The 25,856-nt window shown below is 40.9% G+C and overlaps 1 protein-coding gene across 2 annotated transcripts in view; it reads left to right on the forward strand.

The window, feature by feature from the left end:
* DIP2C (disco interacting protein 2 homolog C) overlaps positions 1 to 25,856 on the forward strand; it is a 347,378-nt gene that overhangs the window by 266,249 nt on the left and 55,273 nt on the right. For both annotated transcript variants that reach the window (XM_054991506.1, XM_054991505.1), the window contains 9 exons: positions 2,190 to 2,281; positions 7,103 to 7,213; positions 15,041 to 15,164; positions 16,683 to 16,792; positions 17,547 to 17,649; positions 17,978 to 18,042; positions 19,917 to 20,010; positions 20,476 to 20,595; positions 21,820 to 21,934. In XM_054991506.1, coding sequence (XP_054847481.1) covers positions 2,190 to 2,281; positions 7,103 to 7,213; positions 15,041 to 15,164; positions 16,683 to 16,792; positions 17,547 to 17,649; positions 17,978 to 18,042; positions 19,917 to 20,010; positions 20,476 to 20,595; positions 21,820 to 21,934 — 934 coding nt within the window. The remainder of the gene's footprint in view (positions 1 to 2,189; positions 2,282 to 7,102; positions 7,214 to 15,040; positions 15,165 to 16,682; positions 16,793 to 17,546; positions 17,650 to 17,977; positions 18,043 to 19,916; positions 20,011 to 20,475; positions 20,596 to 21,819; positions 21,935 to 25,856) is intronic.

Genomic DNA, 25,856 nt, shown 5'->3' on the forward strand with positions numbered 1-25,856 from the left:
GGGCCCCAAATGGCCAAATATGGCCGTTTGGGGCCCATTTCGGCCTGGATCGGGGGCCAAAAGAGCCCGGATCAGGTCAGTGCTGGGTGGAGGAATGTCCCATGCCCGGCACCGACCCAATCCCAGCTGTTTTGGCCTGGGTTTGGGCCATTTTGGCCCCAATCGAGGCCTAAACAGCCCTAAAGTCACGTGGGTGGGGCCACCTGATTTGGGAGAACTGCCAGAACGCCGTTCCAGTGCATTCCCCCTTGAAATGAGCCCTGTTGGTACCAGTATTTTGGCTTCCCGTGAACTGAGAGTTTTGCTCAAGGTAGAAAGGAAGGTGGCTTTTGTGTGTGATTAAGGTCCATAGTTCCGTGAGCCTCCAACATGCATAACAAAGATTTGTTAAGAATGGCTACACCATTCTCTGTATTGCTGGAGATCGCTCTCTTGCTTTCACACTGTAGTGTCCAAATGAAAATATTTTTAAAAGTAACTTATCACAGACGGTATCTGAAGAAGTAAGCTGAGTCACGAAAACTCATATCCTACTACAAACTATGTTAGTCCTATAGGTGCTACTGGACTCTTGCTCTTACCACAGACTGGTGTGCCATTTTCCCAACACTGTAATAGCACAGCAACACTTTACTTAGACTTACTTTGTGAGAGGAATAAGTAGCAATAATTGGAAGCTTCAGGTAGTGATGCGTACTGCCATATTCAAGCTAAGCAAAACAACTTCTGTCTTCCTATATTTATCTCATCCCTTGGGAAGGAACAAAGGAATCTTAGTTGCTGTTGGAAGAAAGTTTTTGTGCATGAGCTGAATGGAAACTTTAGAAATGATTGTTTGAAACGTAGTCTAACTGACAGTGCCATATGGCCTAGGTGATATTACACCGTACTCCAGACAATCTACAGTGAAACTTAGTCATAAGCACCCCATTCCTGGAAGGACATTTCTTTGAAATCCTATTTCAAAATTATGCATTTTGCGAAGTCTTTACTTCCATCTTCAAATTACACTAGTACTTTTGACCTACCAATCATACAGACAATGTGACATTCATACAATATGGTCTGCTAAGTGTTTGCCAATCATACTTTGTCAAGCTGTATTTGGTAGGAGGCCCACGTGTTGAATCCCATTTTCTTTTCTAAATCTGCTTGAGGGTGCAGGATGCAGGCAGCCCAAGCTGCATTCGATTAAAGCCTTCACTGGGTTCTGCAGGTTCTGAACAAACGTTCAGGTTCTGAACAAACTTCCTTCCTTCTCTTCTTTTCTTCCCAATGGGCACCCAAAGCAGTTTAAATAATTTCTCATTGCTCCATTTTATCTTCATAACAGCCATCCTGTCCTGCTTTGACACTCTGACCGTGGTGGTTCTAAGCCATTGACTGTACAAAACTGCATGCTGTGACTGAGTGTATTGTAGACCCTTGGTTTGGGTAACAGGCGCAGGGCTGGATCTACAGTTGCCGGCCCCCAGGGCAACTGAAGACCGGCTACTCGCGCGTGCACGCTCCCGGCGCTGCGTGATGACGTCACTTCTGTGACATCATCACACAGGGCGGCGTGTGCCGCCCTGCGGCAAGCCGGCTGTCCCAGCACACAGCGGAGCTGGTGGCGGCAGCGTGAGTGGCTGGGAGGCCGCTCGCGCCATTTGCCTGCCCCACAGGACAGGGGGTGGCCAGCTTGCTGTACACCCCCTGTCCTGTGGGGCAGGCAAATGGCACGGGCAGCCTCGCATCCACCTGCGCTGCCTTTCGCCTGCCCCGCAGGACAGGGGGCGCACGGCAAGCGCACCCCCTATCCTGCCACCTGCGCGCTCCCAGGCCTGGCAGCTGCACTCGGCACCCCCTCTTTGGTTGCACCGGGGGCAGACTACCCCCCATGCCCCCCTGTCGATCCAGCCCTGGTAACAGGAGCCAGGTCTGCAGCATAACACAGTATTGTGGTTAGTCTGATGATCTGCTGGGATAGGGATAGGTTTAATAACTTGTAGGATTACTCAGTTTCTTATACTACAAGAACACATTGGGCACTGGGATACAAGATTTGTCCTTCAGAACATACCAAAGTCATTTGACAAATATTTGTGTGTATGAGAGTGAAAGAAAGAATAAAAACTGTTTGAATTCTAATCAGAATAAAACTGTGTAATCCATTTTAAAGGTAACTCTACAATATGTTTTATGAATAGGCAAACTCTGGACTCGGAGTATGAAGGTGGCATACAACATTCTGCATAAATTAGGCACAAAGCAAGAACCAATGGTGCGGCCAGGAGACCGGGTAAGGGCTGGAGTAGTTATTCCATATTTTTAATGGCATCCAGCTTTATTCTTTAAAACACCTAGGTAGCAGAATATGGGTATATGAATTGGAATACACTATTAATCTCCTAATTTTTTTTAGCAGGTTAGTTAAATCACTGAGTGATAATACCGTTGCAGCTTGTTTGCCTGATTATGTCCGATACTAACAGTAAAAATGGTGGGAAGTTTGTGGAGAGCTTACTCAGAAGAGCCTATCTTTTTTTAAAAAAGTTACTTTTGAAAAAGAAATGTGTGTCACAAAGGCTTCCTTATATGAAGAGCTTTAGAGAATGTTGTCATGTGGATGAAATCAATTTTGGTAATAATATCGGTCAGAGGCCTAAAACAATCAAGGCCTTGTGAGGAGGCTGGGCCTGTACCAAGAAATGTTGCCAACTAATTGTGAAGCACAGTCTGTTAAAAATGTTCCCACTTGGCACAAGAGCACAACACCATTACTGCTTGAGAAGAGTGTGGGGGTGGGGGGGATATATTAAAAGACATTCTTGAATCAGTGGAGTGGAAGTTGCATTTTTCTGTTGTGGCCTCTGTGTCGTTTCATACTGGGCTAGTCACAGAACCTCACAGTATGAGACATTCATTCTCTCCCTTTTAGGTAGACATAATTTCCTAACTTGCCTTTTGAGCTTAGGTGAGGGTAGTGTGAGTTTCAATCCGCATTTTCTCTATCACAGCATTTCTTTTCAAAAATTCTTGTCAGCAGCTCTTTTTTGATGAGTGGATCCCTGTTTTTAGTCTCTGGAAACTTTTAGTTTCCTTGCTGTGTACATTTCTCTGCTTCAGTACAAAAAATAATTAACATGTATCTGTGACACTATATAAAATATGTATGATAAGGAAAAAATATGCCATTTGAATTTTTTTATTAGCATAACAAGGCTTGCAAGCACGATTCCTTATGCATAATGTTGCCAGCTGTGCTCCTAGACAACATTTATTTTCTCTAGCAAAAGCCCAAGGTAGCTTAACAATATCCATAACATAAATATCCAAATAAAAGTGCAGTAAAATATTGGGGGGAGGGGTATAATGCACACCAACATAATGAAACCTAAAATCATGACATGTGGAAAGCTAAATTCATAGATTGCAACCTAAAATTGCTTGCCACCTAAAACACAAGATTATGGGAGCAATCCTAAGCAATTCTGCTCGAAAGTAATTCCCTTTTCATTCAGTAGGGCTTACTCTCAAGCAAGAGAGTAACTCTTCTTAGTATTGCAGCCTAACCTTTGGTAGGCTCCCATCTAGTCAGTTGCTAATATATAAGAAGACTGGAGCTACTTTTCAAAGATGTTGCTTCATACACATGGAACAGAGCGGGGCCTCTTCTGATCTCCATACTTGTTTAGTGTGTTGTTTCGTATCTTTCTTGTGCGTCAATACTTTCCTCCTCTGGCACTATCCAGCATTACCTTTCCATTTCCTTATTGTGCAACACCTTGCTTCCCCCTTCCTTTCTCGTTAATTCTCTTTTCCGTTCATACACCTGGAGTCTTCTATACATGAACTGCCTTCTTCCATCTCAGTGCTAAAATCGGGACAGTCACCAGAATTAAACCAAAGAGACTATGAGCAGATGTTGAATTTAAATCACTGACTGCTTTGGCATTTAGCCAAGATGAGTCTGCAGAATCTCGTATCTTGATTTATGACGGTGCTTAAGTCTCTAAGTCATACTTCTTGTTTTGGGCTGATATAGCTGGGAGTAAATAAAAGGGGGGATGAGTCTTGACAGCACAGCTAGATCTTTTGTCTGAGCATCCTGCATGTATATGCTTTGCCTCCTGTTACCATCGTGTTCTTCTGCAGTAGATTCTCTGCTGGATGCTTGATTTACAATGTTGCGCTGCCATAACCTGAGGGCTATGGACAGATTTCAACATCCACAAAACTGGAGAATTGAATGTAAAAAATGTGGTTGTTTCTAAAATTATGGAGATAAATTCGCTATCTTAGGTTGTTTCCAAAATGAAGTACGCCACACATGATTGCCTTATTTGCATGACCTCTTTATCCCCTTTCCCTATTCTGAAGTAAAATAACCGCATGAATCAGGCTCCTGCACATAGGGAGAGAGAGACCCATATGGAGTATGTACCTCTCATATCACCTGGTATGCATGGTGCAGAAGGAAGGAATGGGCAGCTCCACTCACATAAACTGGAGTGTGTTTCTAGGACAGGCAGCTGCTTGAGGTCCACAAAAATTCTAGAGGCCTGCCAAAACTGAGATTTGGAACAACCAAATATAGCCCTTATTTGTGTTTTTCACTTTGGACCTGCGCAACAACCAGCTACCTATTGGTAACAGCCAAAGTATCATGAATAGCATGCAAGCTTCTCATTATCATCAGGCTGGATGTTGAAGGATGAATTACTGGTAGTTTTCCTGTTGTTCTCTCAATGCTTAGGAAACTAGCGAGGAGGAAAATTAAGAAAGGAGGGGAATTTTGTGTGGCTTGTGTTGCTAAGGGTATGACCTACCAGAACCACTACAAAGGAGAAATGTGAAGACAGGTGCAAATTGGATATCAGTTCTGGAGTGTCAGGATTTACTCACACCTTTGTGAACAGTTACCCGTGGGTAGCAGTGTTGGTTTCCAGTAGAAGAGCAAGATTCCGGCTGTAGTAGCACATTAAAGACCAACTAGATTTCCAGGGTATGAGCTTTTGAGAGTCAAAGCTCCCTTCTTGAAGTGCTTTGTGAACAGCTCTGATTTTTATACATACACACTTGGAGCATGCAAGAGTAAAAACATAGGTAAGAAAAAGCCCTTTTCAAAAGATTTTTAATCTAATTTTGTACTGTGTGACATGGTAATATGCCACAGATGAATGAACCCAGAATTTCACATCTGGAATGAATATCTAGAAGTATAAAGTGACATGAGTTTGCAGGATTGAGGCCTAGATCAACACTGTAGAGAACACCAGTTCCATGTTCAAGCACATAGCCACTCTTTGTAATTTTAACAGCGGTTGAAGTGAGCATAAGTTCTAGGAGTGGAGAGAAAAGGAAAATGCAGCTTGCATGCTATAGGAAGGAGGGGATAACGGATAACCGTAATATATATTTTAAATCCCCAAATCACTGTAACAGTTGCTTCTTGGGCCTTTTGCAGGAGATCAAGATACAAACTACTGCGTAACAGCACAATTTGAATCTAGTGGCATCTTAGAGACCAACAACATTTTCAGGATATAAGCTTAGCAGGTGGGAGCTGAGAAAGTATTGTTCCAAGTCAGCCATGAATAATGCTTTCTCACCCTCTAACACCCCTCCTGTACTTGAGATACACTGATGGCATTTTTGTCATGTAGACACATGAAAAAGAAGCCCTGGAGGAATTTTACCAGGCCTTCAGCAACTTCTGCTTCACCATCAACCTGACCATGAATCAATCCGTGCTGGAAGTACATTTTTTAATCAGCACTGTAGAAATACACGACAAAGCTTAAGAACCACTTTATACAGGAAACCTAGTGATTGACAAACACATTTACACACATCCAGTCACATTCTGAACACACCAAACAATACATCATCTATAGGCAAGCTCTACGTTACAGCCGCATCTGTTCCAGTCTCTGCGACAGAGATTCTGACATTCAGGATCCACAACAGACATTTTTGGAATTACAGTTCTCTCACCTGATGTAGTAAGGAAACAGATCAACAAAGCTAGGATGATACCAAGGGATAACCTGCTGCAACATAGGCCCAAATGAAACAACAACGGAATACCACTGGTGGTCCCGTACAGCTCTCAGCTCAAACGAGTTAATTGCATCATTAACAAATTGCAACCATGATACTCTTCTCTCACAAGCATTGGGAGGCCAACTTTTTCTTTAGCACAGGCAGCTCCCTAATCTTAAACAACTTGTTACTCACATTAATGTACTTCCTGACACGGACTCTGGGACCAGGGCCTGCAGTAAATCAAGATGCCAACTCTGTCCCCATATTAACTGACAGCACAATCACTGGACCTAACAACACCAGTCATACCATCTCAGATTCATTCACTTGTTCATCTTCCAGTGTTATACACGCTATCAAGTGTCGGCAATGCCCTTCCACTCTCTACACTGGACAAACAGGCCCGCCCCTACACAAAAGAACATAAATCTGACATTAAGAATCATGACACCCCAAAATCTGTGGGAGGACATTTTAATCTTTCAGGACATTCTATTGCTGACCTAAAAGTGGTTATTCTTAAACAATGTGAGATTGCTGAACTGGAGTTCATTTAAATTCAGAACAATGGAATCTCCGGGGCTGAATAGAGACGTAGGATTCTTTTCTCAATACAGATGCTAATTTCTGATGTAATCCAGCTACATTGTACATTTACATTCTGACTCCTTTCTTTGCTTCACCCCACCCACCTTTTCCCTAAAATATAACGTGTTAGGGGGTCTCATTCTCCACTCCTCCCTGTATCTGAAGAAGGGAACTTTGAGTCTCAAAAGCTTATACTCTGAAAATCATGTTGGTCTCTAAGGTGCTACTGGACTCCTGTTCTGCTGCAGACCAACATGGGTACCTACCTGAAACGACTGGTGTTTGATTTACATCTTTTTCCAATGTCAAAATGCTTCTGAAATCTTATTCCTCACTCTGTTTCCAATATTGGGGTAAAAGCTAAAACATTACAGTACTGTCGCATAAATATTCCATCTTTGGTGTGCATTGGCTAAAGGTAGAAAAGATGTGCTTGGGAATGCTTTTTAAATATATACATATATTATATATATTTCTTCTACAGGTAGCACTAGTATTCCCCAACAATGACCCTGCTGCTTTTATGGTAGCATTTTATGGCTGCCTACTTGCAGAAGTTGTCCCGGTTCCTATCGAAGTGCCACTAACCAGAAAGGTAAGAGAGAACAGTTTCTTCTTGTCTCTATTTAGAATTGCTGTCAGAACAAATTTCAGCAGAACATGCCTGCCTGAATAGGTCATATGTTTGGGGATAAAATGGTAAATGCTGGTGTATAATTATGTAACTTATTCTTTTGTGAAAGATCAGCCTCCTATGCATGCTGTGGTTACTCTTTAAGCTTGACTAGGAGTTCTCTAGATGGTGTGTTTTTTATTGTGGTTTGGAAGCTGCATCTAGAATGGGTGGGTAGCTAGAAAGCAATGTAACCATTTGAAGCTTTACTTGGAGTGAATCAGTTCTAGCCATAAAGGTTCCTGGTTTTCTGTGTCAGAAATGCATACATAACCATGAAACGGGTTTTAGCAATATGTTTGCTAAATTAATTCAAATGCTGCTGAAGTGTATGATTAGCTTAAACTTAACTTGGGACACCTTGGAAGTGAGAACCTGAAGTTCTCAGATGAAAAGAATGGAGTTGGGGTTTTGATAGGGCAAGAACTTTTCAAAGTCCAAATCTCACTCTGAGATTTTTTCAGCTTGCTCTTGTACCACTGAGTTAGAATTCCCAAGCTCATATTTTTTTTTATGTTGCTAATAAATCTCTGAGCTCTGTACAACCCAGGCAACGCTACTTAAGCCTTTTTAAGAAGGAAGGTGGTTCAGAAAGCACCAAAGTAATTTTTGGATCTGTGAACGTCCTTAAGTAGCACTTCAAATGACAACTGAGTGATCTTCTCAAAGGCAGTCTAAAGGTTGTTAAAATATGGTGATAAGTATTCTGTATCTTAAATTGCCTGATCTTTTTCGTGTTGAGGGGACCCTGTTCTTGGGGTTGGCTTTTAAAATGTTGCACGGATGATAAGTTCAGACAAAAAATTCTCAAACGCATGCATCCATGGGGAAAATTGCAGATGACATCCATGGACACAGGAAGTAACATCAGAGCTATTCTGGATCAGCTATAAATGGAAATTCCTTGTGTTGTGTTGATTTTTATTCAAACCAGTTTAAGAAGGCAGCCTCTATTTTACTGAAAATGGAATATACCCTTTTTCAATATACCCTAGTTTTATTGCTAGTCTTTATTTCTGGACATGACTTCGATGTTGTGATTCATGTGCAGTGTATGGGCACTATTATTTGTTACACAAGCTACAATTTAATTGCACTGCCTAATGTTGAATTGGGAACCCTATAGTAGAAACAACAACATGGGAGCACCAGCACCATGTTTGCTTTTATAAGAAGTTCCAGTTTTCCATGTGTTAGCAAACGGAAAACTGGTGGGAGACCTAATTGCCCCCACAGTGTTTTACTCTGGAGGTACATACAGAGACTAGTTGAGAGGTTATTGCTAAGGTAGCTATCGCCCAGGTGGTTCCTGGGGATCTCCTGGAATTACAACTGATCTCCAGACAACAGATATTAGTTCCCCTGGAGAAAATGGCTACTTTGGAGGCTGCTATGGCATTATACCCTGCTGAGGTTCCACCCTCCCTATGGCTCCATCCCCAAATCTCCAGGAATTTCCAAGCCCAGATGAGGTAGCTTTAGGTTTTGCTGAAACTTACTTACTCTGACTAACTTGCTGTGCTGGAGAAAGTATCTTCTTGTGATGGTTCCAGTATGTGTTTTTGTGGTACAGGTAAGAATATTTTTGAATAACTATTTTTTTGTGTACATATTTATATAGGGTTGCTAGGCTGAATTTGGGTTCAAGTTCTGGGTGTTACAGTATTTCAGATTGAACTTCAGCAGGAATGATTCTCTCAGTACTTCAACAAAATGACAAGTGGGACTCTACCTGCCCAACTTCACATGTTCTATGCTGTGCATGAAAAACTGGGCCCTATGATTTTTATGAAGTTCTTCTCTATAGACAACTGAAGAGACATCAAGAAAAATGTCATGCCCAAATCATTGTGTGTCTAATTTTGTTTTTGTCTGTTAAATTTTTGCAAAAGTAACTCATAAGTATTAGCTTAAATATTGCTGAAACCGTTTTAGGAGACACATCAGAAAGTCACAAGGAAGTAGGAAGTGATGTAGGAAAAACATAACAACAGCTTGGAGATAAACAAAAGTTGGGTTTGGAAGTAGCTGAGATTGTTGTTGTTGCTGAACTTGTTTATATAAAGTAGGAACTGGAGTGCAAGCAATGAACTGAAAATCACATGAACCATCCCAGAAGGAGAGAGATCCTCCTAGTTGATTGGTTGCAGCATCAGATTTTTCTGGCACTGGTTGGAGATTGAGACTGTCAGAACAGTAGCCTAGGCCACACTTTTCTGCTCCTCTGTTATTTGAGCTCTCGCTGCTTCAGTAATGGAGGCCTTCTGCATTTTGAACTTTGTACCTCTTGAAGAAGAAAAAAAGATTGTAAATGAAATGTGGCAGTCAAGCTCATGGTAAATTGTGGGCCAGTGTGATGGATGTAGCAAGAGGAATGGTCAGTGGAATAAATGCATTTTATTTCATCCCTTTCTCATGCATGCAAGAATCCCCTGTGAATTTAACCTGCTTGAACCTCCTATGCGCTTCCATCGTGCCTGTAAGGATTCATTTTGAAACTTCTTACGTTAGAGATTTTTACTGAGCCATGGCTTTGTGCCAGTGACATGCAACTGTTCCCTTCCCATCATCCCAGATGGCAGGAATGTGGCTACATATGAGTTGTAGTTCAGTAGGTAGACCAGTGGCCAGTTCCAGTTTCTCAAACAAATCTACGCTTGCATTATGTTCATCCGAACTATCTACCTTCTTGCCTCTGCAGCCCTCCTTTCTGTTCCCCCACTGTTTTTTAAAAAAAACATTTATATGCTATACCTGGAGTGGACTGAGGTATGGTGAGTGGCTTCATGAGACAGGGCCCTTTCGTAATGGCATCAAGACCTTTCTAGGAAGGGCCGCTGTGGAGCGCAGGAGCGCTCCTGCTCTCCACAGCAGCTCCATTCAGGCTGGATTGGGCCCACAGGAGCTCACAGCACCACCCAAGAGCGCGGCCCCAGGAGCCGCGTTCCTCCCCTGCCAGCCAGGTAAGCAGAGGCGAGGAGTGGAGGGTGGTAGCGGGGGATCCCCTGCTCTCAGCAGGGGACTGGCAACCCTACTTCGTACCCATGTTTTTGACTTGAGGAGTTCCATTTTTTAAAAGCTGATTTATGATCTGCTTCCACCCAGAGAGTGTTTTCTGAATATCATTTTATATTCCACAGTGTTTGTTTTTAATGGCTTGTTTAGTTTTGTATTTTTAGTTGTAAGATGCCTTGGGCAGGTCTTTGGAGAGGCAGCATGTAAATTTTCTAAATATATTCGTGTGTGTGTGTGTGTGTGTGTGTGAGAGAGAGAGAGAGAGAGAGAGAGAGAGAGAGAGAGAGAGAGAGAGAATTTGTTGTGGTTTTGAGTTTGTTTATTGTCTTGTGGACCAAAATGCTAGCTACAAATATTCCAAATAAACAAACTGGCCTGGTCTCCTGCTGCCTCGTGCCACAGTCTTGCCCCTGCACCGCTTGCTCCTCCTCCACCCATTCCTGTACAAGTCCTGGCTTCTTCTCACCTTCCATTCTTTTGGCCTCTGCTTGGTCCATACTTCCTTCCCTATGCCACCTGTTTTGTTTAAAACATTTCCTGTTCGCTCTCTTGACATAATAGGCTTCTATTGTGCGATGTGTTGTGATTTGTTATTTTAAACCCCCTCTTAATGTTGGTATTGCTGGGCAACTTGTTCTCTCAGGCCTACCTAAGTAACCTGAGTCCTCAGTAGATATGAATTACTTTATGTCTTCAGGCAAATTGTTGAGCGGACTTGGCAGTTACTGGTTAGAGCTGGAATCGTGCTAGAAGTAAGAGGTGAGGGGATATGACTGGTACATTTTTGCCTGGCAATCTTCATATCCCCTTAAAAGCCTAGCAGGTTGTCCCGTGGCTTTCATCACTGCAATGTCAGATTGCTCACTTTTGATAGAAGAGTAGGAATAAATCTCTCTGAGGCTGAGATCCCTAAGCACTTAACAATATAGACCTGCTGAGTGTTTGTGGAAATATGGAGTAAATGTCCTTCACTAAATGTTGGTTGAAAAATCTAGTGCGTATGCTCTCCAGGGCTTTCTGGGAAGCATAATAAAAGCGTTATGGTGTGTGTTTGTGTGTGTATGTTGCTATTTTATTCTACGAAAACTGTTTCTGTGATCCTTTGGGAGGATTTTAAAACTTCTGAATGGGAGATACTACCTGGTTTTGGAATAACCATCGCAACCTTTCAGGAAGCTAGTCTCTAATAGTGTCGTTTATATATTTTTGACTCTAAGCGCTTCAGGTAGTATGAGCCAGGGGAACTCCTGTTGATAAAGTAGCGGGAGAAGACAGACTTAGTGGAAAGATCCCTTAGCTTTTCTGCAGTTAAACTTGGACCTCTGCAGAGTCACAGCTGATGAATATCTGAACTGAAAGTTGTTGGTTTCAAATATTGCCAAGCATTACCATCATTCCAAAGGGAATATGAGGTTTGTGCATGGGTGTTCTGGGCTGCCAAGACAGGATTTTACAGCCTAGCACAGAGCACTTCAAGTTGCATGAAGTGTAGTTGTGCTTTCCCATTGTGCATCCTTCTTTTCTGGCCACATCTCTCTGGGCCCCACTGTGAGATTTCTACAGTAAGTTATGTCGTACCTGCTTCTTGACAAGGCTGAGTAATAATGCTGATAAATTATACTGAGTTTGGAAACAGAAGAGTTAAGTTCAGATCCTAGCTCAGCCAGTGGTTTCAGGCAATGAAGATCAAGTTAGATATTCTAATTTGCCTTTGGATAAGGTAGGAGCAGACTCTTGGTAAACAGACAGTGGCGATATACCCTGCATTTAGCACTCTCCTGATCAAAACTAAGATGACTGGCTAATTGGGGGAGGGGGGGGCTTTGCTTCTGAGTTATGGCGTTGGCATCTAGCAATGAAAAGAACTTTATCTCTGAATCTTTAGGAAGTAACAAAGGAAAGACAGTGCTAGGCTTCTAATATCTATCCTAGACTCCTGTTGGTAGCCTTAGGTGCATTTTTATCTGCCTAAATTTATGAATGCCTTTAAACATTGTAGTTTTGCTGTAGTCTTTTCAGGCATTCTTAACCCTACTGATAGAAGAGCATGCAGAGAATTCTCCCCAAAATGGCATGATTTCATCCTCTTGTCTCTTTCTATTTATCTTAAAAAGGGGACTCCTCCTTCTGTCTGGATTTTCATAGAAGCAAAACCAAATGAGAGCTCATTTCTGAAGACTTTTCTTGCAAAAGTATGTCTTTCTTTGCCAAGCTGGAAATAAATCTCTAATTTATTAATAAACAGAAAATGCAAATAAGCTCACAACTTGTTAGATGTCTGAACTTATAAAAGTTACTATGGCTTAGTTTCTCGTCCCGCCATGTCGTTCAAATCAGCTTATGCCAAATCATCAATGTAATATATTCTGAAACTGGATTGTGGAAAAGCCTAATGCTAAGAATGGGGAGTCATGCAGTTATTTTATCTTGCTTTGATAGTTTTTATTACTGTAACTATATCTTTTATTAAAAGAAAAACAAAGCTTGAATTGGGCCCAGTGCGGAAAAAAACAGATGTGTGTGAAAGCTTTGCTTCAAAATTATGCTTTCAATAAGTACACGTTTCCCCCCCCCCTCACTCTTCATGTTTGCTTCAGTCCTCTAATGCACAACTATTACTTCGTCCTGTGTTAAGAACATAATATTTTATTCTGGCAGAAAAATTCTGGATTCTGTTTTCAAATCAATTTTGAGGTAATGTGCTGTTGAACTTTTAAAATGGAAACATGTTTTCTTAGTACTTTTTGTGCTGATGCATGGGGAAGTTTGCACGTATATGATAAATTTTTTTAATAGTAAAATGTTTTTATAAAATTGATTGTTTTCATTGAAAACTGCAACCCCTTCTACAACTGCCAGCAGCATTACTTTACTAATTTAGATTTTTCCCAGCCAGGGAGGTACCTATTGGGTTTGTACAGAGAGGGAAGGGCAAAGGCATATAGCGAGTGTGGGGTTGCATTGTGTGCTCAGAACTTCATAAATCCAGCCAATACCATCCCCTAGGTGGTAGAAATCCTGTTGAAAGACAAATTCTGTTGGATCAGACAAAGGTCATTTAGAGTAGCATCCTGTTTCTAATACTGGATTTCCAGGTGGTTCTGGGAAGCCCACAAACAGGGCGTGACGGATACAGTCCTTGCCCACTGTTGGTCCACACCATTTGACATTCAGAGCTATACTTCCTCTGAACCTAAAGATTCTGTTTAGCTGTTATGGCTGTCAGCCATTGATAAACCCATTCTCCATAAATTTGTCTAATCCATCTTTTTAAAGCCATCTAGGCCATATCTTGTAAATGTGAATTGCATTAAGTTGATACGTGTTACACATGGGCACGAACGGAAAAAAAACCCCGAACACCCTGTTCGTCATTCGTTGCCATCCATGAACAACGAATAACGAACATGGATGAACATGAACTGTTCCCGGACATGTTCGTTGTTCATGGGGGCCAGAACCACCCCCATCCCCAACCACCCCACTTAGCCCCCCCTCCCCTCAACCCCACTTATCTGGCCCTTTAAAGATCCCTTTAAACTATCAGCTGGCAGGCGGCGGGGGGGATTCCCCCCTGCCGCTTACCAGCTGATAAAGGGCCCTGTCCTGGCAAAAATAGCAGTGTCTGCTGGCAGCTAGTTTGAGGGGTTACAAACTGACCTTCCCAATGTCCAATACCCACCAAATTTGCAGGGGACATAGTCCTCACTGTCCTCTGAAGACCCCCCAGAGAGACTGCACCCTGGGAAAGGCATGATCCGCGGGTCTCCCCATTGGCTGTCATTTTCTCTTCACTGTGGCAAAAACGGGATTCTCTGCTGGAAGTACTTTGAAGGGTTAAAGCCAGAAGGAAAGCCAGGAGTTCAGACAGAGTTCAGTCCCTGCCTCCGGTTGCCAAGGGGATTGATTGCCGGTGCCAGACTGTCTGGCTTGACGAACAGTTGCCGAAGACGAAGGAGGCTTGCAATGACCACCTGTTCGTTTAGGATGGGGCCTCACGAACAGCTTGTTCGTGGGTTTTTTCTGTTCGTAATGCTGTTCATGCCCATGTCTAGTTGTGACATTGTTCTGAACCTGTTATCGATCCACTTCCTTACATCACACACACCCTTCCTGAATTCTAGTAGTGCAAGAGAGGGAGAAAAATCTCTTCAACCTCAGTGCAAATATATAGTGCATTTGTTCATACACATGCATCATTTTGCTTCCTGGATTTGGGGGGCAGGGTGTACACTGAATATGAAGTGGGCATGGAAGAAGAAACTATGGAAGCTGGGGTTAGTTGAGCTTGACTGATTAAATTAAGAGGGGTGTTCTAGACTAGGCAGAGCACGTGAGCTTCAGTCCCTGGCCACTGGCTAGCATTACCTTTTCCCCATCCCTCCTTCCTCCAAGCTTTTGATACTTTGACAAATGAACTATCAAGCTGTAGCCATAAGGCTTATGAATTCAGAGGTTTTTCAAGGATTTGTTTTTTGTTTAAGCTCAGATTCTCTTCCCCCTTTGCAATACCCCTCCCCAAATCCTATTGAAGCATGAAGTATAAAGACCCTTGTTCAGACTGTAACAATAGATCTGAGTTTTCTTTTTTTTTTAATCTTTGATTTTTTTAAATCTTTGAAGAAAGTATTTTGTGTGTGTATGTTTTTACATAGTTGTGTCCAAATAGTTTTCTGATTACAAGTCATGCACTGACTTACCTCTGTTTCTTCTTTGTTGCTTGTCTTCAACCAGGATGCAGGAAGTCAGCAGATAGGCTTCTTGCTTGGAAGCTGTGGCGTTACTGTGGCCTTGACTAGCGATGCATGCCATAAAGGACTGCCTAAGAGCCCTACAGGGGAAATACCACAGTTTAAAGGTAAGCTAATTCTCCACTATCTCCAATAATGTATTCATGTGTGCTGCACTGCAGAAAATTTTACTGACCTTAATAGTATTGGTATTTACCTTTTAAAACCTGTAATGTTTTGAGAATGGGGGACCTGAATGACTGCTGCTTTCTGAACTGTTCAGCCCAGTTGCCTCAAGCATTACTCCTGCTGCTCCCCATCCATGGGGCAGTAAATAGAGTTTGGGCCTTTACAGAGGTAGCTCCCTACCTGTAGAGTTCCCTCTGCTTGGAAACTCACTTGATGTCTTCATTATTGGTTTTTAGATACGAGGCCAAGATGCTTTTGTTCTCCAGTCTTTGAGCTGAATTTTACCTGCTGCCCTGTTCTTTTCCTGCTTATGTTATTGATTTTATATCTGTTTTCGTGTTGATTTTTGTACTGCTGCTTGAGAATACTGATGGATTTTTAGTTGGTTACTGTATTATTTTATGTTTTTTTTATTTTAAATTGCATTACTTGTTTTATGTGGCCACCTTGTATGGAGACCTTTTAACTAATAAAGCTATACCATAATAGCTAACCGTAATAAATGTGCTCAACAGGTGAGAAGAGTTAATGTGAATAAAAATGGATTTTTGAGTAAACTTGTACAAAAATAGGGTTGGCATTAGTAGAATTTGTCACCTGTAACTTTTCAATCAGTCACCAGTTATTTGACCATTATCAGTTATCCCATGAAGCAAAGAATACAGTTGTATAACTATCAGCTTACCTTTTTATTTCATTATGTGTCATTTGCTGACAAGGGCAGGAGTGCTGCTTACCTCCTAGCCCTGTGGCTTCGGGATGGAGGCAGACTGGGGGCCAAGCTACAAGTGACGAATGACACTTGAACGGCAAGTGGATTGAGTGGAGAGCAAGTGGAGGGCAAGTGAACAGGGAGGAATACACTTGCCGTCCAAGTGACATTCGTCACTTGTAGTTTGGCCCCTAGTAGCATGGTAAAGCTTCTCCTACTGGCCACCCGCTTTAGCTGCAGGCATTTCCAAACACAAGCTGTTGAGTTCCTTTCCACTTAACACAATTGCTGGTTACACTTAATTTTTTTTTTAGGTTGTTGCTGGTGCCACTTTAATTAATTTCTATTTTATTTCATTAAATTAATGAAAAATTCTGTTTAATTAAAAATTGATTTTAGGCTAACCTTGGTATTCCTGGATAAAGATGAAAGAAGACCTGTTCAGTGAATTGTTCTTTCATAGAATCCTTGTCCAGCATTTTAAATTATAACTTTTTTGAATTGTAACAAAATAACGTCATTGTTTCACAGTAATGGGTAACTAATTAATTAAACTATGCCTCAAACTTCTTTTTGTCTAATTGAGTTAATACTACACAAATACTTGACTGGTATTTGACTGATCAGTTGACTAAATATAATTTAACTCATCAGGGGTCAGCCCTAGCAAAAACTTGGTGCTGTTTTGGCTACAGGAAGCCCAACAAATATTTAAAACATTCCCACGTTCTCTGTGTTTCCTAAGGCTGGCCAAAGCTGCTATGGTTTGTCACAGAATCAAAACACCTTTCAAAACCTCCTCGAGACTGGTTTCCACATATCAAAGATGCAAACAATGACACCGCTTACATTGAGGTAAGTTTACATCTCTGTTGTCCCCTCTCCTTCCCTTTGGATACTCTCTATCCTTTCAGTCCCATATTCCTTTGGAGTTAATGTTAGGGGCTTGAAAGAAATTGCATGGGTCACTAGACTTCACCAGTGTGTTCATTTCAATTAGGCTAGAAGACACAGGGACACAGATTTGTGTAGAACAAGCTGTTACTGAGCATTTCAGTTTTAAAATTCATCACCTTAGAAAGGCTTAAGAAGAAAGTGTAAAATTATCAAATTTTACTTAAAATGTATTCAGTTCAGGTAGTGCTAGCATAAGCCAAGTTACCAAGAATGTTGCTTATGAAGGTCAGGTATGGAGGGCTTTTGAAACAGTTATGGATTGTCCTTCTAACCCTCAGTCTACATTGAAGTTAACATTGATATTTATGCTGGCCTTTGATTATGGTCAGTTCTAACCTGGTTCTCTCTCAACCAGGGTCTGCCAAGATTTTCTTATTAATGCTAAAGTTTGTGGTTGTTCATCAGAAATGGGCTCTGGCGAACCACTGATTCGCGAACCACGAACCAACCTGGTTCGTACTGAATATTGGTTCATATTTCGGTTCGTGCCTATCTATAGTGGAGAACTGGCTGAGCTGCATAGTGAGAAGGATATCCTTGGGATCTAGGTCTGGATAGAGCCCACAAACCCCTGCCTGTATCCCTCTAGCTTCTTCAGGTATGGACAGTTTTTGTGGTTTCTTGAGTCTTGAAGAGAGACCTTTTTTTGCAGTACAAAACCTGTAAAGATGGAAGTGTTCTTGGAGTGACGGTGACGAGGATTGCGTTGCTCACCCACTGTCAAGCTCTTACGCAGGCCTGTGGATACACAGAAGGTATTTCAGCATTTAAAACTATTTTTAAAAACAATTCTAAGATTCCAGTAAAGTGTTCTGCACAGCGCAGTTTTAGATATTGTTTTATACGTGGACTTGCTTTATTATTGAAGTTTATGCTGTTGTTGTATTCAGTATTTAAATAGATATAGCCAGTTTTTAAATTATTATAATGTAATACTTATGAAAGCAAGGGTGAGAGGAAGATAGTAATGACTTATTTCAGGGTAGTTTTCTCATTCATTTGTTGATTACTTTTAAAAATAAGATATTTCTTCTGTATGTTGTATGTGTTCAGTAACTCACGATTTGATTTTTGTTTGCATAGCTGAAACCATTGTGAATGTATTAGATTTCAAGAAAGATGTAGGTCTATGGCATGGGATTCTTACGGTAAGTCTGTACTAAAAGCATTTATTGTTTAAAACTCAATTTATACTGTCCCAGCACTCTAGACTTTTATTTTGACCCTAGTTGGCTCCTTAAAAAGTAATGTTTTAGAAAACTCAGTGGAAATAGTCAATTTGGGAAGAAATTGGCATTGCGAACATTGAAGGAAGACCCCAGGGCAAGCAGGCATAAGTAACTGATTTGCTCTCATTGTCAGTTGCAGCTCTGGATCACCTTGTCCAGCTGTGGAATTCACCTCCAGCAGAGGTAGTGACAGCCACAATCATAGATGACTTTAAAAGGGTGTTAGATAGGTTCGTAGACAATAGGTATATCAATGGCTTCTAGCCATGATGAATAAAAGGAACCTCCATATTCAGAGATAGTAAACCTCTGAATCTCAGTACTTGGAGGTAACATAAAGGAAAGCCATGGCCTGTTTGTCTTGTTTGTTGGCCCTCTAGGGCAACTGGTGGCTGCTCCGTGAAACAAGATGTGGACTAGATGAACCACTGGTTTAATCCCGTGGACCTTAGGTGAACCATTCCAGTGAGCTGAGTATTAGAATTTCATCTTGGCTGTATGAAATAGAAAGGCTAACCCTCAGGAGCAGTATTTTATATACTGGACCGTTTGGTCTTCAAAATAACCAAAAATAAAGTTAACAAAGCTCAAAAATGTTCCATATCCTAGCTGTGAATGAGCTAGATCAGAACTAGACCTCTTTAGAATGAAGGAGAAGTGGCTTTTAATTACAAGATTACAAGCCGTTCAATCTTATTACAAGGGCTGTGGGGAGAAAGTGTGATTGTAACAGAAGTAACTATTTACATCAAATTTCATAGATGTGCTCCAGAAACATCAGCTAAATATTGTAAGGTTATGATGGCCGAAGCACGTTGCTTTGAATTTGTCGTATGAGTTATTCTGTTGCCATTTTAGTTTCATTTTCAGAGTCAACAGGTCTGTATTTTTAGCCTGCTCAGCCATTCTGTCATTTCTTTCTATATTGGCTAGTTTCCAGGCCTGTCATGTAAGGGGATTATTTCATCTTTAAATAGTTCACCATTAGCTTATTTTGTACGTTCTTCTTTGCGTTTACTATTTTAAGCCTCTCAGATGACCTTTTTAGGTGATTGGAGGTTTTTTTGCTTTTCTTTTCTAAAAATAGATGCTATTATATCTTGCTTAAGAAGGATTGTTTCATTTGGAGCTCCACCTTGAGTTAGCTGTTAAGTTTAGGCTCTGGGTTTCCTAGCCGCTTAAGCTTCTGCCCTTGTGAAAAAGACATCTTATCTCTGTTATTCTGGTGACCATTACTGACCTTTAAATTCCTGTTTGAAATGATGAACATAGCTGTAAGCATAACATGTACCATTTGATTACATAACAGTAGACTTGCATTATTTATCTAATTCATTTGCCTGCCCTTTTCCGTTCTGGAATTCAAGGTGGAGCACATAGGATTTTGAGGGGGGGGGGGTCTCCCATGCAGTTGCCAGCTGGCCCTGGACTGTCTTAGCTTAGCAATTCTGCCACATGATAAGCCGTCCAGCCACACTCTAGGATTTTCACGTGTATCTGAGTGCACTCCATTTGGAATAATTGTGTTTGAATGAGATGAAATGGGAGCATACGCTCTCTGCTGTCTGCAGTTGTGTGAATTATGTGTGCTGCACAGCCCTGAATTGCTATCAGATCAATGATACTTTGCAGCCATGCTGTGAAAGAGACAGAAAATAAGATCTTCTCTTCTAATGTCCTTTACTATCATCCATGACTTACATTGAATATCTAGTGAATTGTGTATTTGGACTAGCAAAACAGCTGCCATATAAATACGTGTTGAAGCCTGTTTTTCTTTCATTTGATTTCAGAGTGTTATGAACATGATGCATGTTATAAGCATCCCATATTCTTTAATGAAGGTAAATCCACTTTCTTGGATACAGAAAGTCTGCCAGTATAAAGGTAAGGGCTATAAATATGCATGTGGAGGAGTATGGTTTTTGTGTTGGGAGCATGTTTATATATGCACAATCCACTTTAAGTCTTCTTTAGAAAAGTGGACTATAAGAGCTGTAATATGTGTATGGAGAGCATATTTTTATGAAGATATACAAAGTTATAATAACTGTTGATGGTAAGATCTAGAAACTTAGTCACCAATCTGCATTTTTTTACTTTGTGACTGGCTCTGTGGTCCATAAAACGTAGAGGTCCAACTTCAGGCTCCAGTTTGTCATTTGCCTATCCTTGATATGTGATAGAGAGTTAGCAGTAAATACATATTGAGATTTGGGGCTCCCAGCACGTTCTCTCCTTTTGATTATTATTCAATTTATAGCATGGCCAATTTTTTCCTAATTAATTTCAAATTTTACTCACCCAAGTTTTTAACAGTATTTCCCCACCTTCCCCATTCTCTCTCCCTAGCAAAAGTTGCGTGTGTAAAATCTAGGGATATGCATTGGGCATTAGTAGCACATCGAGACCAACGGGACATCAACCTCTCATCACTCCGTATGCTCATAGTTGCTGATGGCGCCAATCCATGTAAGTGATGGCTGTGGAGTGAGGCAACGGGACAAGGGCGTAACCTGAGCATGCTCTACTCTTTGACCTCTTTATGGACTTCCGTGGTGAAAGCCACAAAATGAGCTTGCTTGACTGCAGTGCTTCGTGGATGGCATCTGAAAATATTTATTCTCTCTCCTTCTGTGTGTGTGCGCGTGTGTAAATAGAACTGTTCATTCTGTCAAAAATGGCAAAAAGAAAGTTTAATGGCCATTTGCAGAAACTGTTCATTTGGGATTTTATTTAACATGTTTCTGTTTAGCAAATCCTGAACCAAATCTGATATTCCATGTAATGCAAGTTGCAGTTAATCCAATTATATATGACATGACAAGCCGTTATGTAACGGCTGAATCAGATTTATCCTTAAGCAGTAGGAAAGAGCAGGAAGGCTGGCTTCTTGGCAAAACATTTGAAATGCAGGGCTAGCTTTTACTTTTTTATATTCAGTGACACAAACTGTAATAGAATACACATGTTCGCCCTGTCATGTGTGACCCAAATGTGGTGGTGGAAGTGAATCAGGCATTCTTAGCTTTAAATGCACAGCCAACTCCTTTTCTGGCTTTCTTTTTAGATGTAATTTTTAAAACTGACATGTGCCTAACCATATACACACGCGTAACATTACCACTTCATTACCACTGCATACTCTAGTATGCAGCCATAGAAAAATTAAGAAGCAACTGTTAGAAGCAAAAGGGAAACAGTTGATATTTCCCTCTCAGTAAAACATGTCAGAGATGCTTTAGGCTGATCCTGCACTGGGCAGGGGGTTGGGCTAGATGGTCTGTATGGCCCCTTCCAACTCTGATTCTATGAAAACCCAAATGAATTATTTTTTTTGTCCAATTATCTTTTAAGTTGCCAGGTTGCTTATTCAAAAGCCCATCAAATATTTCAGAGGCCCATCTATTTCAAAAGCAGTTCTTATGAGAAAGAAACTGCTATCTAGGAGTACCAGGCCAAAAGAACTAGTTATACAGTTCTTCAAATCCTGTTGGTTGAATGTATGCCTTGCCCTTTTACCAATGACCCACCCTAGCCCAACTGGCTATGACTTGTATCTGAATTATTTCTTTTTCAGAGGCATCTAGATTAATTTGAAACTTTGGATTTTTGGGGGAAATTCTCTAAGTTAGAAACACTGCTTCATAATACACTATTTATATTGGTGTCAGATCTTCTTTGTTCTAATTCTAGGGTCTATTTCGTCTTGTGATGCATTTCTCAATGTCTTCCAAAGCAAAGGCCTGAGGCAAGAAGTCATCTGCCCTTGTGCTAGTTCACCAGAGGCCCTCACCGTGGCTATTAGAAGGTACCGTATTTAAATTTTAAAATGAGAAGTGGAATAGGAGGTCTCAGTGCCTGAGGAAGTCAGGAAGGCTCTCACGCTTTTATTTAAAACATTTCTATGCTAGCTTTCTACCCAATTCCTGGTACCTAAGGTGCAGACATTAAAACAAAACACGAACAAAGTAAAAGTAAAATACACAAGTAATATACACAATATATACACAAGTAAAAATATAAATGCAAAGACACAGGCAAGTTGGAGGGCTTAAAGTTAGTGAGGGAACACAAAACTCAAAAAAAGAGTTTTCCCTCACTGGCAAAAGACAACTATAGAGGGAGTAAGACTAACTTCTTTGGGTAGGGAGTTCCAAAGTTTTGGAGCCATAACTGAGAAAGTTCTTTCATGGTTTACCACTACTGGCATTCCACGAAATGTGCAAAACAAGAGAAGTTTAGGGGGGCATTTTTATAATGTAATGGAACAATCCAGGAAGGAATTTTCATAAGGAAGTAGTTACCTATTTGTTTATTTATTTCATTTATACTCAACCTTTCTCTCCTACGGTCGCCAGTGTCAGTTTAGGAAATTCCTGGAGATTTGGGGTACAGCCTGGGAAAGGCAGAGTTTGGGGAGGGGAGGGACCTCAGCAGGTTATAATGCCAAGTGTCCACCCTCTAAAGCAGCCATTTTCTCCAGGGGAACTGATTTCTCTTCTGGAGATCAGCTGTCAGTCATCCTGTGAGATCTACAGGCCCCACCTGGAGGTTGACAATCCTCCTGGGACCCATAGCAGTTTATCTCATTCTCCTCTCTTCCATTTTATCCTTCCAACAACCATGTGAGGTAGGTTAGGCTGAGAGTATACGACTAGCTTAAGGTTCCCCAGCCAACTTCCATGGCAGACTGGAGGTTCCAACCTTGGACACTCGAGTCACGTCACCCTCACTCTCAGTTGCAGGACTGCAGTCTATTGGAATGTCTGTTGAATGTATAGTCTTGCTTTTACTGCGCTCTTCTACCTTTGCAATCTCCTTTTTGCATTATTTATGGCATGTCATTCATTAGACTGTATTCTGTTTGCATTGTTTTCTAATCCTGTAGCCCTATTCGTATTGTATTGTTTACTGGCTGTCTCATGCAGTCTGATTAAATTGGGGCTTTTGTACATTTTGTAATCTGCCTTGAATCTCAGTGAGAAATATATAAATTTATAAATGAAATAAGCAAGACAATAAAATGACTGCAGAGCTACATGCATGGCATTGTGCAAAAAGTGCGAGAACTAGGGGCTGTTGACAAATCTAGTGGAAAATGTTCTGTCCCTTGAATAGTAGTTTAATGGGATTTTATTTACCTCCATGCCATGAAAAGCTTCAACTGCCCATTTCCACACATTAAAGTAGAGGGAAGTTTTCTCCGGCCTGTTGACAACAAAGAAATTTTCACAGTCTCGTATCTTTGGATGAGAGAGTTTATGATCGCCTCTTCTTTTCCTTGGCTTTAATTAATCAGACATTCTGGTACCTTGTTGTATCACTTTTTATTAGGTATAATAAATCTTCATCAAATGTAATTTTCCATGTCTAGTTTTTTTCTCTTTTGAATGCTTATATCTTCTTTTAAAGATTAAAAGCGTTGAAAGGCCACTGGCAAGGCTGTATACCAAAATACTTGGATTGCTTTTATTTTCTAAATGTTACCCCCTAGCCCACAAGCATTTGTAATTCTCTTGCTTTCTAGAATATTGATGAAAGATGTTATATTCTGCATGTCTTCCCTGTTAGCTGACAAATACCTTGAAATCCTATAGTTTAGTGCCTAAACCATGTAATGAATGCTACATAATTCCCAAGACACGTATTGCTTGGCACCAATTTCATGGGTAGGTCCAAACAAGCTATTTATTTAATTTATAGTTCACCTTTCTCACTGACAATCAAAGCGGATGACACACATTAAAAACAATGCAGTAAGAGCAGTATACAACCAATAGCGTAATAAAATTGCATTTCAAAATTAGACTACAGCAAACCAAAAAAGAGTATAATACAAACAATAAAACAGTAAGGAATGTACACCACTACCAATAAAACTGGATTACAGAAACACAAAATGAGAGAACTAGTGCAACAGTATAATATACAAAGAGCAAATTAATACAAACTACCTAAAATTTCACAGACATTAGCTATGACCTTAATTCCTTTTATAGGAGGCGCTCCTAAAGATTTCGCTTTTACACATTTTGTGGAATGATGTAAGCAGGGGAATCGTATATTGTTCTTCAGAATGTAAAACTGAACAGTGTAAAACTGAACTGTTTAAGATGACCGTTTTACAAAGAAAGTGAGGGGTGGTAAGCTTAAAATTAAGTTTAAAGAGAACAGTGTGTAGTGTCTGGATTGTGGACGATTAGGAATTTGAGATAACATGGGGATGGATTCCAAGTTGAAGGACACAGATGTGGTGATGAGTATTGTACATTTATTGTTTGCCTCCCATTGTGTCATCATGATTATCATCAATAACACTCTGTCATGGTTCAGACAACTACCTGGTCATTGGTTGACTATAATAATAATGTCTGGAATGTGTCAGTTGGGCCTGCTTATTAGTCAAAGGATAACTCCGGCCAAAAGTATTGAGTGCAGTTGAGAAAATGTTCAAATCCTATGGCGAGCACATGGAGCCCCCTGATTTCAATGGGGCTGACGCACACCTATCTTCTTTTTTTGTTGAATGTTCCCATGTAAGAACTAGTATTACTAACAAGTGGGAAATTTAGCATTATGCTCTGGTGTTTGTCCTTGGGAAACATTTGAATTGCTTCTTGCTTGACTCATGAGTTTGGTACTTGGCTGTCAAACGTCAAGGTTCCTCATTGAAAATGTGTTCATGAGCCTGTCAGCTGTGCACAGTAAGGCAGACTGCTGCAATCCAAGCCATGTACTCTAATAGCGTCTTAAGTACTTCTGTGATTCATAGGCAGTAGGAGCCATTGTGTTATAATGGTTATTGCTGAACGGACTGGAGAGTCCTCAGTTCAACTCTCAGCTCAGCCACGAAGCACGTTGGCTTACCTTGAGTCTCTCTCTCTCTCTTTCTGTCTCTCTCTTTTCTAACTTACTTCACAGAATTGTGGTGGGTGGGGGAGGGAAGTTCAGTGATCCTCCCTAAGAGCTCCTTAAAGGATAAGAAAGTAATGGATAAATGGGTCTTGATTTTTTTTCCGTTAAAGTGAGTGAGGTGTTTCCCATGTGATCGCCTTGGCAGCAAACACGGTGCTTGTGGAAAAGTAGAATGTCAGAAAGGATTCAAGGAAGGATGTTGACCACTAGATTGTGATTGAGCTTTTCTCCTAAATAATTAATAGAAATACTGCTTCATTACAGCTGCCTGTGTGTATGAACATCCCTTCAGTTATGCCTTAACGCACATTCTAACCAGCCAGTGTTAGTTGTGTGTGTGTCCCCCTTCCTTTTTGCTAGTGACCTTTTAGGAGAAAGAAAGCATCTGTAATATCTTAAATTAAACATTTATGGTGCTTGTCATTACACTCCATTTTAATACTCCCACCTAGTGTTTCCTAGAAGAGTATTTAGAGAGCAGTCCTAAGCATATATACTTTGGGGGGATTACTCCCAGGAAAGTTCTCGTAAGATTGTAGTGTCACTTTTTAAAAACAGCAAGGAGATAAGGATATTGATAAACATTTTTAAAACATGCATGCTACTGCTTGTTAAGATGGATTGTGAAATGCATCCGAGCACCACCAGTTGATTGGGAACACATCCTGAGGTCTGCCCGTGTTGCTTGGGAATGCCACCCATAACTAGTACTGACATTGTGTTGAAAAAGCCTGACCACTAAAATATCAGCTTGATGCTCTCTCTCTCTCTCTCTCTTGTTAGCTTGAAATTAAGGGTGAAGTGCTGAGTAGGTG

Source organism: Eublepharis macularius, chromosome 11 (assembly GCF_028583425.1).
Source record: "Eublepharis macularius isolate TG4126 chromosome 11, MPM_Emac_v1.0, whole genome shotgun sequence".
Lineage (NCBI taxonomy): Eukaryota > Metazoa > Chordata > Lepidosauria > Squamata > Eublepharidae > Eublepharis > Eublepharis macularius.